Source organism: Quercus robur, chromosome 2 (genome assembly GCF_932294415.1).
Source record: "Quercus robur chromosome 2, dhQueRobu3.1, whole genome shotgun sequence".
NCBI classification, from domain to species: domain Eukaryota; kingdom Viridiplantae; phylum Streptophyta; class Magnoliopsida; order Fagales; family Fagaceae; genus Quercus; species Quercus robur.
In genome coordinates, this window is record NC_065535.1 from 4,253,465 (window position 1) to 4,266,546 (window position 13,082).

General features: G+C 35.2%; 2 protein-coding genes across 2 annotated transcripts; both read left to right on the top strand.

The window, feature by feature from the left end:
* Positions 1 to 309: 309 nt before the first annotated feature.
* Positions 310 to 2,175, top strand: LOC126710206 (uncharacterized protein At4g06744-like). Its single transcript, XM_050410590.1, has one exon. The coding sequence runs from the start codon at positions 508 to 510 to the stop codon at positions 1,825 to 1,827; it is 1,320 nt and encodes a 439-aa protein (XP_050266547.1). The 5' UTR covers positions 310 to 507; the 3' UTR covers positions 1,828 to 2,175.
* Positions 2,176 to 7,691: 5,516 nt separating this feature from the next.
* On the top strand, positions 7,692 to 12,633 carry LOC126710231 (probable inactive receptor kinase At5g67200). Its single transcript, XM_050410612.1, has 2 exons — positions 7,692 to 9,575; positions 11,938 to 12,633. The coding sequence occupies exons 1-2, from the start codon at positions 8,159 to 8,161 to the stop codon at positions 12,507 to 12,509; spliced, it is 1,989 nt and encodes a 662-aa protein (XP_050266569.1). The 5' UTR covers positions 7,692 to 8,158; the 3' UTR covers positions 12,510 to 12,633.
* Positions 12,634 to 13,082: the final 449 nt, after the last annotated feature.

Consider the following 13,082-nt stretch of genomic DNA (forward strand, 5'->3'; position numbering starts at 1 on the left):
TAAATACAATAATATGAATGCTGATTTTGCAAGTTCAGGTAAAGATTTTGTTAGATAGAAAGGTGGAAAATGTTCATGTTAGGATTGAATCTACATCAGGAAAATGAGAAAACATGGACTATCATGAAATATGATATTTATACAGTAAGGTTCTTTTCAGTATGATTACCCATACTTACTCGAGTCTAGTGAGTAATCATACTCAGCATGTACATCTCTTCATTATTTCTTATACATTCCACTACTTTTTGTTTGATTACTTTCGGTAACTTGCAAAGTGGGTTTTAAAAAGTCTCGCACTCTTCTGGAATAGTACATTAGATGGAGGTGATATTCTGTAGAAAAACAAACATGGATGTACAAAAGCAATTCAATATGATTCTGTATTGGCTTATGTTGCTACCTCCTTTTCTTCTTATCATTATTCTCTCTCTCTGTAGAGTTTTTCCATGCTCTTCACCTTTTGCTCTTAAAACCTTCAAACAAAGCCCAAATCAATAGGAAAAGATGAGCAGCATATCCATCAAAGCAACAGCTTCAACCTTCTGTATTCTTCTTGCCTCTCTGATTCTCAACACTGTAGTACCACTATCACATAGTACCAACAAAGAAACACTAGATTTCTTTACTGTTCGCAGAGATAGAAGCCAAAGCAAAGGCTGCAACAATGAATTTCACGGTATATCCAGCTCATTCCATTGTCAGAAACCAACGGCCTCTCAAGCACAACCGCCTTTACCAAAAAAAAAAGGAACTTTGGTATTTGCAGACAAAAGGCTTGCTGTGGTCTATCCTATAATCCAAAGATTCAAGTCCATAATCACCTCAGATCCTCTAGGCGTTACTAAATCCTGGGTAGGCTCAGATATATGCAACTACAAAGGTTTCTTTTGTGACAAACCCCCAGATAACCAATCTGCAATAGCTGTAGCTTCTATAGACTTCAATGGCTTTCAACTTAGCGCTCCTACTCTTGATGGCTTTCTTGATCAGCTTCCTGACATAGCTCTCTTCCATGCTAATTCCAACTTCTTTTCAGGCACTTTATCTTCAAACATCTCCAAGCTCCCTTATCTCTACGAGCTTGACATAAGCAACAACCAATTCTCTGGTCCATTTCCTAGTGCTGTTCTAGGCATGAACGGCTTAACATTCTTGGACATTCGGTTCAATTTCTTTACCGGGTCAGTCCCACCTCAAATATTCACACAAAACCTTGACGTCCTTTTTATCAACAACAACAATTTCATGCAGGCACTTCCTGATAATCTAGGCAGCTCCCATGTTCTTGTACTCACTCTAGCCAACAACAATTTCACTGGTCCGATCCCAAAAGGCATTGCCAAAGCTTTGGGCTCTCTAACTGAGGTCCTTTTGTCAAACAACGAGCTCACAGGTTGTTTGCCTTATGAGATAGGGGTTTTAAAAGAGGCCACACTATTTGATGCTAGCAACAACGAATTGACTGGTCCTTTACCATCCTCTTTGGCTTGCATTGAGAAGTTGGAGCAGTTGAATTTTGCTGGGAACTTCTTGTATGGTATGGTGCCTGAAGTGGTGTGTACGCTAGAGAATTTGGAAAGTTTGTCATTGTCCAATAATTATTTTATAGTTGTTGGGCCACTATGTAGGAGTTTAATTGAGAGAGGAGTGCTTGATATTAGTAACAACTGCATTCCTGATCTTCCATTTCAAAAATCAGTACGTGAATGTGCGAATTTCTTCACGAACCCAAGGAAGTGTCCCAACACGTGGACTTATACTTACCTTCCCTGTAAGTTTCCTCCCTCTGGCTCTCCAATTCCTTCAATTGCTCCTTCACCTTGAGTACTCCTTGAGCCAGAAATTAGTCTCTCCAAAAATATTTCAGAGTTCCGCCTACTAATTATCTTTCCTAAAACCCCAAATAAGTGAGAGGTTTATGCACTGTGTACGACGACCATGGGTCCTTGAGCTTGTTATTGTCAATGCTCATTGAAACGGTTGTTCTAAATTTTTTTTTTTTTTTTTTTAATTTTATTTCTCTTTGTAGTATGGAACTCTCATTTTGAATGATGATAAATCATCATTTACTTCCTGTAATTTAATGAAAAATACTGAATATGTTTAAGTCATGTAAATATGAATGGGTATACTTGGTCGTAGTCCAATTAATAAGAAGTTGTCCTTTTGCAATTTTACTATTATAGAGAACCCAAATGAGTCATTCGCTTTGTTTGTCTGACCCAGGAAAGGGTTGGAAAAAAGGGAAAGAAGAAGGCAGAAACTAGTGGGGTATCTCATAAGCATACCAATGAAGAAAAGGTTCTTTTCCAAAGAATCTGGTCCAGAAATTTGTGCATTCAATGCCTTTTCTTTGCTGCCGACCTCCCAAGTTCAGGTCTCAACTACCCCAACGCACTACATTCTCCGACTGCAACAATATGGTCCAGCTCAAGAAGACCAAAAGAGCCTATTTTGTTGACAGAGACGGAACTAGTAAGGGCTGAAAATGATAATAGTAGTAGTATACACATTTAATGAATAGTTTAACAATTGAGCCCAAAATAATTATTTTTGGCCCCCCTCCTCCCAATAAGTTACAAATTGGCCCATGAAAATGATAAAACCCAACTAGCAAATAACTAGACTACAACATCTGTGTTATTGTGTTGACTGTTTATTACTCTTTTTTCTTAGATCTAAGCTATTTTTTTATGAGTGTTAAGATTGACTATTTGAATTTTCATGAAAAGGATATGACTATTTTTGCTGAAAAGAAAAAAAAAATTGTGTATCATTAATCAAAAGAAATTAGGATTGAAAGGGAGATTGTTGCAAAGTTTAGTACAAAATCAACTAGGGATGATTTCTGTAATTTAAAAGAATGTTGAATTCTATTTTTAAATTATTAATTTAAAATGTATTAATAAATGGTTATTTTGTTTCTCCTCTCTTTTGTTGATATTTTCTTAACATTAAATATATGCTAATTTGTATTTTAAAGAATTTTTTTTATTGAGGTTTTGCCCCCCCCCCCCCCAAATTTTGATCCTAGTTTTGTCCCTGATTGTTGAGATATACACAAATTCTCACATCTATAAGGGGCAAAAACATATAGGAAAAAATAACACACAAGATAATCACATAATACAAAAAATTATTTCGTTCAACAATTTTGTCGAAGTTGCAATACAATTTTTCTTTCTTAAAACAATATACAAAACCCTAATCTGAAATAAAGATATTTATAACCTACACAGATTATTAATAAGTTAAAAATAAGTCTTCGCTCCATGAACTAAGTCTTAGAATATATATCTTCAATTAAAAATCATAACATTTTTATATTTGATTGGATCATAATCCGAATCAAACACAAAACTAAGCTCTACATAACCCAACATTTATCATTCTAAAACATAATTAACCAAAAACAATGTGGAAAAAAAAAAAAAAAGTAACCAACACTGTATCGTTTACCAAATAGCCGTGTCATTGGTCACTACACATCGTTCTATATCGTTAATGGAAAGCTGCAGATAACATTAATATCGTGTGTTGTTTTATAATTTATACACGATTATTATTAAGAAATTGATTAATTAGAATTCGTGGGCCGGTTTACCATACCTTTTTCATGGCTTTGAAGTTCAGAATTCAGATGCTTTATTTGTTTAGTGCTGCAAATATATACGTACAGGCATAGCTATATATGGAAAGTGATGCTAATTCTGTGTGAGAATTATCTCCAACTATGCCTACTTTCTGACTTTCTTAATGGGCTCCAATTGTCGCACATTATTGGAGGACCGTTACGGCATGACCAGCATCTTTAAAGAAGTGATCGAATAGTCAGCCATCCCAACAGTACTGGGTGTTTAAAATACGGTATTGCTGTGTTTGGTTTCGAAGGAAAATGTTTTTTTTTTCTGAAGCAAAATGAATCCAACTATTTATGGTCACTTGAACACTTTAAAAAGACAAATTATGGTTCCCTTTTCATTAGTTATAAAATAGATTGTCGGCAAGAATTCTAAAATAAATGTCAATTCAATCATAGAGGAAGGGATGGACAGTCAGTCCACGGACCACCATTTGCATGAAGCCCATCTATAAGCCAGATAACCTTTTTATTTATTTTATCTATATATATATATATATATATACACAAACACGATAATGGAATGGAAAGTTTTTTTCTTATTTTTGGTAAAAAAAAAAAAGGTTCTAAACCCCTTTTTGAACTTGGGTTATGTTAGAACCCAATCATAAATCAAGGTCCAACATGTTTGTAACGACTGATTGAGTCCAACCAGAGCATTTAGTTCACTGTATCATTGGATCCGTGTAGTGTTGTGCTGCCCATGTCAATGTGATACCACTCCGTTAGTTGGGTCTATATCATTGGATCCACATCTGCTTTTGAAATTTGAATACCATGGTGAGTATCAGAGTATGGGAAATTTTTACAGAAGGTTCAATAAAGTTATCTACTGATTCTACTTCTTTTTTTTTTTTTTTTGAGAAATACTGATTCTACTTGTCTTGCTTGAGAATGCATTCATTGACATAGCAAATTCAATTTTCCCTAAAGAAATGAAAACAAACATTAAAATGTATACAAAAAAATTGCATAATCTTATTGATCGAACTTACCAATTACAAAGTTACAGTTTGGACTAATGCTTTATGAAACAGTCACTAGGAGAAAGACAACTATTAAAGAAAAAGTTGGAAGATGATCGATTGAATAACCCTACTTTGCAATCGTTTGGCTGCGGCTAATTTCACATTAATAGGCAATAATAGAATTTTAGCTTGAAAATCTAACACAAATGTGCATTGCTTATCAATTATCATGTATTTAAATGGAAAATTGGCTTAGTGCACATTTGGCATGTAGTTTCAAGTACTCCTTTTTTTTTAAGTACTAGTTGTACTAGGTCGTTTATTAGTGGACATGCCCCAGCTAGTTTTTTTTTTTTTTTTAGAAGAAAATCAATCATTATATTAATCAAGAGGCTTGTAAATCAGCAGAAACAAAATTGACCATATAGTTGACTATATACCCCAGCTAGTTAAGTTGGCCTTGTTAATGAAGTTTAATTTCTTACATAGTTGTATTTTCACTCTTTTATATTTTTTGGAGTAAAGTGAAAAAGATCGTTTTCTCAATCCAATAATTAATAACATAAATGACAGTTATACATTTTTTTTTGTGGATTCTACACATATACCTTTGCTCAATCCAATTCGTGACATAAAACTTGACTAATATAATTTTTGTACATGATTAAGACACTAAAAAAATTTCCAGATTTTGTCCCTTGCATCTTAGGAAATTGAACAATCTACTACCTTTTTTCGGGGCCCAAAAAATCTGGCGAAATAAGTTAGAATGCAAGTTAGCCTCTCTCCTTTACTTTAGGTACTCTATAAATACCAGTCAAATACTTTAGTTGCTCTAAAAATACTAGAATAGTAGTTGATCAGGACAGTAGTATTATAAGTATTAGAAATTTGGAATAGATTTGCTATACTTATTTTTTGGTTAAGTGAAAATGTCTAACCGCTCCACCGCATTATCATTTCTACTTGTTCTCTTTTTATTCAACTCAGGTGAAATCTTTTATCCTAAGCCTCTTTGATTAATTGTTTGATCATTTTTTTTCAGTTAGCAACTTGCTATACGTACATGTCACTACTTAGGTTAGGTGTACAAAATATAAATTCTAGAAAGCACAGAAAATGAGAGAGAGAAAGGGTTTAGCTAAATGATAATATCTTATTCGTAAATTAGTCATTTAATCTATTTTTATTAAATGAGTGTTGTTGAGGAGATTGTCATTTAGATTTTGTCATAATTAAATATTGTGGCAGTAGTCAAAAGTTTAGGATATGGTAAAAAGTGATAATATCACATAAAATCTTTTTCTTTTTTTTTTCACTCAAATGTAAGACTTGCAGTGATCAAATTCATTTATTAAAAAAAAAAAAAAAAAAAAAAAGGAAAGGACAAAGAACTAAGAAATTTTTTATTCTTTAACAGAGTAGGTATACAAGTGGTCATCTCTCTTTTCCTGATATCTTTTAGAAAAAATCACTGAAAATGAAAACTGTTAGAAAAGAATATTTATAGAAAACCTCTTTTTGAAATCAATTGTCCAATGTTTTTACCAATTCAAACTAACAACTATACCTCTTTTAACTGTAGGAATCGGATGAAGCAAAATGGGATTGATCTCCAAACGCCCTTTTGTTCTTAAAAAATTTGAACAAGCCGACTTATGTGTCCAACATATAGACTAGCCCTTGTTGCTAACTGTTTCTCCAAATTTCGTAGTTCCGAGATGGCCCAAGGCCTGAAAACATTCTATTAGGCCTACGGATTTACGGTGTTGGGCTTCCGCCGAAAATTATTCTCAAAGTTCAGGCTAAACTAAGCCCATCTTTTCTTTTTCTTTTTCTTTTTCATATGAGTGGGTTTGGGGTGTGTGATCACAGATGATTCTAGTATTCATCAAGTATTTTTCTAAGCCCGTTTTTTGATAGTAAAAGTCGACCTTAGCTTCAGTGAGAAATTCTAGGCAACGAGATTCTATGCACAAGAGCTAAATTATGGGTCCTGCATCCTGGTTAATTATAGACTAGCTTACCAAGTATAAAAGAGCAATGATATATGTATAAACTACATGTGTACAAATTTTATTAAGGTAAATTCTATTAACATATCCTGATATTTGAGCTAATGCCAATTAGGTTGTGAGTATGAGTTTCAGACTTTCAGTTCTTATAATCCTAGGCTACTGCTATAAAGGTTAGATCCTTTTATAGTGGTACTCTGGTTATGTAATATATTATAAGTCTGTTTAAAAAACTATATATACTACTTTCATGTTCGTGTATTCTAATAAATATTACTGTTTTCTTCAAAAAAATTCAAGACTTTTTAAAATTAGCCAATTTAGTTTCTAAAGTCAATATAGTTTCTAACTAAGTTAGCTTTAGAGACCAAATTAGTTAATTTTGAAAAATTTGGACTTGATTGGTATAAGTCTAGACCTAATAGTATGTTAATGAAATTTACCTATTTTATTAATTTATTTGTGGATTTGGGTTTGATATGAAAATCATAGACAAATCAGAAGTCGGGCTTTATCAAATTCCTGAGCCCGTATAAATCTCTGAACTCCAGCTCAAATTTAATATAGTGATCAGACTACAAAATCACTTCGATTATTTTTGCATCTTTAAGGGGGTGTTTGGTGAGTGTTTTCAAACAACAATTTTCAGTTTTTAAACAACATTTCACGTATTTCCACACACTTTTTCACCCACTCGTATTTTCACAAAAATTTTTAAACAACAATTTTCAATTTTTAAACACACATACCAAACGGACCCTAAAACTCTGTAGTTATGACTTATTGGGTATACTTTTTTTTTTTTTTTTTTGGAATAGTATTGGGTATACTTTCACTATTACGTTTGTAATATGTAATCAAATTTCAAGGAAAAAGACATGCTAATCAAACATGCAATCATGTTACATCTTAAATTTCAGGTCAAAGCATCTCTCAAAATCACGTAACTGTGAAGTCACAGACAGAGAACACCGTTCCAAGCACACGAAAAGGACCTTAAAAACTAAACCAAACCCAAAAAAGAAAAAAAAAAGGAGACAATCTCTCCTCAAAAGCCAACAACAATCTCACACACACACTCTCTCTCTCTCTCTCTCTCTCTCTCTCACGTTAAAAGCAAATAAGTTCCGTGGCGTGACAGCCAAAGCCCATGAGCAATCAACAAAGCCAACCTGTTAGTAGTAAATTATCTCAACCGTACAACAGTTAATAACTCATAAATAGTACAGTTGAGAAGTTATAAAAAATTACAGTACTCTCTCAAGTCTCAACACAGTCACACTGTTGTTTCCCTTTGCCTTCACGTGATTCTGATTTTTGCAGAGTCCGACAGCGGCTACTCAGCTATTACATGCTTTTGTCACCTTCTGCTTAAACCCTCTCCTTGTCTATTAGGCAAATGAAAAATATGGCCAAATCACACTCTTCTTGTGCTGCCCTTTAGCTTTTCAACTGAGAAAAATAGCAAAGAGAAAAAACACCCAACCTTCTTCATTCCCATTTTCACATTCTTGCTAACTGTTTCTCCAATAATGCTGGCAATGCTTCCTTTTCAACCCTTTAAACTTCTCTTCATCTCCTTCTCACTCATCTTCACCTTAGTAATTTCTTCTTCTTATTCACAACCAAACGATGTGCAAGCGCTTTTATCTTTCAAATCCAAAGCCGATTCGAAAAACAAACTTTACTCCTTCACTCCAAACACGACCTTCCGTTTCTGTCAATGGCAAGGAGTGAAATGCGTGCAACAGAGAGTGATTCGTCTCGTCCTTGAGGACTTAGATCTAGTTGGTACTTTAGCTCCAGACACGTTGACTCGGCTTGACCAGCTCCGAATCCTGAGTCTACAAAACAACTCGCTCACTGGTCCGATTCCTGACCTCGCCGGACTCGTCAACCTCAAAACCCTCTTTCTCGACCACAACTCTTTCTCAGGCACTTTTCCACCTTCGATCCTGAAGCTCCATCGAATCAGAACCGTAGATTTATCATACAACAACCTCACCGGAGCGTTACCGTCTTGGTTAGCCACACTAGACCGGCTGTACTACCTACGGCTCGAGTGGAACCGGTTTAACGGTTCCGTTCCTCCACTGAACCAAACCACTCTCCAAACCTTCAACGTCTCTGGTAACAACCTAACCGGACCGATTCCGGTTACAGTCACTCTCGTCCGGTTCGGCTCCTCCTCGTTCTCACAAAACCCTACTCTCTGCGGTGAGATTATAAACAAGGAATGCCAGCCTGGCACTCCCTTTTTCACACCACAACCGTCTCCGTCGAATGCGGCGCCTCCGCCGCATATTTCGTTAGGCGAGAGCGCGGAAGTACACGGCGTCGAGCTGAGTCACGAACCGTTACAAAAAAAGCACGAGAGAACCAAAGTGATCATCGGCTTCTCGGCTGGCGTGGCGGTTCTGATCGTCTCTGTTGTTTGCTTCGTTATAGCCGTTAAGAAACAGAGGAGCCAGAAAAAGAGCGAGTACTCGGCATCGGCTTTGACGGCGGCTCCGGCGATGGCTTCGGAGGAAGCGGATGCTGCGGCGGCGCAAGCTGCGATGGAGCAAGAGAAAGAGTTGGAGGCGAAGGTGAAGAGAGCGCAAGGGATGCAGGTGGCGAAGAGTGGGAGCTTAGTATTCTGTGCGGGCGAGGCGCAGCTGTACTCGCTGGACCAGCTTATGAGAGGCTCGGCTGAGTTGCTTGGGCGTGGGACCATTGGGACCACTTACAAGGCAGTGCTTGATAACCGTCTGATTGTCAGTGTTAAAAGATTGGACGCTGGGAAATTAGCGGGTACAAGTAAGGAAATATTTGAGCGTCACATGGAATCAGTAGGTGGGCTTAGACATCCAAATTTGGTTCCACTTAGGGCCTTTTTTCACGCCAAGGAAGAAAGGCTTTTGGTTTATGATTACCAGCCCAATGGCAGTCTCTCCTCTCTCATTCACGGTAAGTCTGTTTTTATTTTCTTAATTAAATTATTACTGTTTAAACTTTCATTACCATACTTTGAAATTTGAACTAACCTCGATAAAGGTTTTCTGACCAATTTAGGCCGTTAAACAATCTTAATCCCTAAACATTGATAGGACACCGATAGGTAGGTTAGTCATGCGCCAACAATGACTAAGGTTTTTATTGGCTAATTTGGTTCTTAAAGTTAACAGGTCTTTAAACACTGATAAGCCCATTAGTCCTTTTTTTTTTTCTCAACTATTTTAGAGACTAAAATGACTGTAGGGGGACCTCTGTTTTGAAATCTGCTCTTTATTATTATTAGTAGTTAGCAGGAACGAGATTAAGATATAACGACATGATTATTTGTAATCGATGGTAGATGGGACTAGATTTTGGTGGTATCTTAAAACCGAGAATCTTGCTGATGACTACATTGGGACTTCGATTTTGACGTTTAAAAAATATTTTGATTTTGTAAAAGTATCTTTCTCGTTGAGACCATGGTCACTGTGTTGGCATGTTACCAGAACTAGCTGCTCTAAAGTAGAGCGCGTGGAGATAATACTTAGGTGGTTGTGGGGTACGGTATGGGAGTGGGACCTATAGGATACAGCCTCTTGAATTTTCTCCGATTTGAAATTCGGACAGGACCCCAGCAAAAAGTGTCTGAGTTTGCTTGTCCCACGCGCAGTTGTTCGCGTCGGGTTGCACGAGGAATAGTCATAGCTGGAATTTAGGAATTATATTTGGTAGTTGTCGTTGTGGGACCCACCTCAATATAAGATTATGAACTTAGATGGGCCTGAAGGTATTAACTGTTACTATTCCAGTGGACCCATTCGTAGCTAGTGGAGCCCAGCCCACCTGATTCCTGTAACATTCATATATAGCAAAGCCGATCTTATTTGATAATAAAGGTGATCCATAATGGGCTCCCACCGTTCCTAGTGGAACAGCTAACTTTTTTTTGAGTCCAAATTTGGTAAGGATAGGGTGTAACACTTATGTTTCACATTATTCAATAAGAGATTGTCATATCAACATTTTATTTAAAATTCATTACATTCTACCACACTTTAACATCTTAATAAACTCTTAATTTTGTTGGATTTATATTTGTGTATTAGAATTAATTGAGTATGGTTGTGCTTATTATTGAATATGTAATAAGATGATGTAATATGTTGGTATTGAAGGGGTAAAACATGGGTTTTATACCACATCTGTACAAAATTTAATCTCTTCTAAATAAGGCTTTCTAAATATTGAAGGCCAATCTTAACTGTTGATGGAACACTCTGTCATGAGTGTTAAAATTGTTATTGTGATTATGTGTGAGATAGAATAGAGTATGAATAAAGAGCAAAAAATGAGAATTAACAATGTTTGGTAGTAAGAATTAACATTATTTGGACAGATGACCTATATATATATATATATATATATATTTGAGAGAGATATGACCTATACTCATAATAGAAAACATTTGACAGTTACATATGTACTATATGAACTGTTCATATTACAATAAAGCCCATGCATGATTTATATAGTAACTAACCATAGGCTAACCTAGAATAATTTACGGCCGAGGTTTTACTACTTGCACTATAAATGTTCCTCAAAAAAAAAAAAAAATGTACTTGCACTATAAATAAGATTCATTTGATTAAGGATTTAAAAAACGGATTAAACATAATAAATGTAAATGAAAAAAAATATAAATAAAAATATGCACAAATATATTACAAATTGATTGAGAAATTGAGGACAAAAACCTAAAAGGTATGGCTGTACATATTAGATTTAAAAAAAAAAAAAAACTATGTTCCAACTGAATGGCATAGTTATGTCATATCAATATAATTTCATAAGATATTGGCAACAAATTTGGGATATTAAATATTGTGCAATTTGTGTATATTTTCTCAGATTTTAACTGACTTTCAAGCAATGTACAAAGCATATGTTTATTTTTCATATTATTATTATTTGAAATATTTTTTAATTTTGGTTCAACTTAAAATTTTATGTATATGTTGTGTTACTTCAACATATGAAACTGAGATTAAAATTATATGTATAAAATTTCAATCTATAACATTTGCTTTATGGTGGTTGCTCTTTGTGGTTAGATCAAGACACTAACTGATATTATTGTATAATTGGATTCAAGTTTAGGTCCTTTGTTTTGTGATGAGAGATTTTATCAATTAAACTAATTGGAATTAATGCATAGAGTTGTTGTTAGTTGAGACTATGAATTGCATTAAAATTTGTAAACTCGTCTTTGATTTTATTTTTAGTAATAAAATCCTCTTTGATGTAGTACGTTTAAAAATTGCATGTGCAGGTTCAAAATCAACTAGGGCAAAGCCACTCCATTGGACATCATGCTTAAAAATAGCAGAGGATGTAGCACAAGGCCTCTCCTACATCCACCAAGCATGGAGGCTTGTCCATGGCAATCTCAAGTCCTCCAATGTCCTCCTTGGCCCCGACTTCGAGGCATGTGTCACGGACTACTGCCTCTCCATCCTTGCCAACCCAGCCTCCGATGATGACCAAGAAAACACTGCATATAAAGCCCCCGAAACTCGCAATTCCAATCACCAATCAACCTCAAAATCCGATGTCTACTCGTTTGGAATTTTGTTGCTAGAGCTTCTCACAGGCAAACCTCCATCGCAGCATCCGTTTTTGGTGCCCAATGATATGGTAAATTGGGTTAGGTCCACAAGGGATGAAGATGGAGGGGAAGACAATAGTATGGAAATGCTTCTTGAGGTGGCTATAGCTTGTAGCCTAACCTCACCTGAGCAGAGGCCCACTATGTGGCAGGTATTGAAGATGTTACAGGAGATTAAAGAGACTGTATTAATGGAGGATAGTGAATTATTGGACCCGCCTACTGCCATGTCCTAGTTTTATCGTTTCTACGTACAATAGATGAGTCATGAATAGAGATAAAAGATATAGATAACAACTAATGCAATGCTACTTTTCCTTACATTTTTCCACCTCATATACTTATTTATTTTCTGCGTTCTTTCCCTATCTTGCTTTCAAATCATCGTTGTTGAGGAGCACCTTTTTTCTTCCGTAGACTACTTCCATTATTGTTACTTCTAAAAATAAAAATAAAAAATCGAAAAGAAGAAAAAAATAAGGTTTGGTAAAGGTATGAACTATGAACATAGTTGCAATCATGCATAAATCTAACGGTAATGAAAATCTTTTATCCTACTTTATACTCAACCAATAATAACCTATAATACATCTATTTTTTCTTTCTTTATAAACTAACTGAAGTTTAAAATAAAATAAAATAAAAATAAATTAGTTATATGGCATGGTATGATTAATAGAGTACAAAGTGGAATACTCAGAATGAAATTGAGGATTCTATTTTCATTGAGGTTGTAGTATTATAAATCCAAATCCTCTCTTTTTACTCCACTTTATGCTTTACAAATAAGAACTCGCTGCATGTCTATT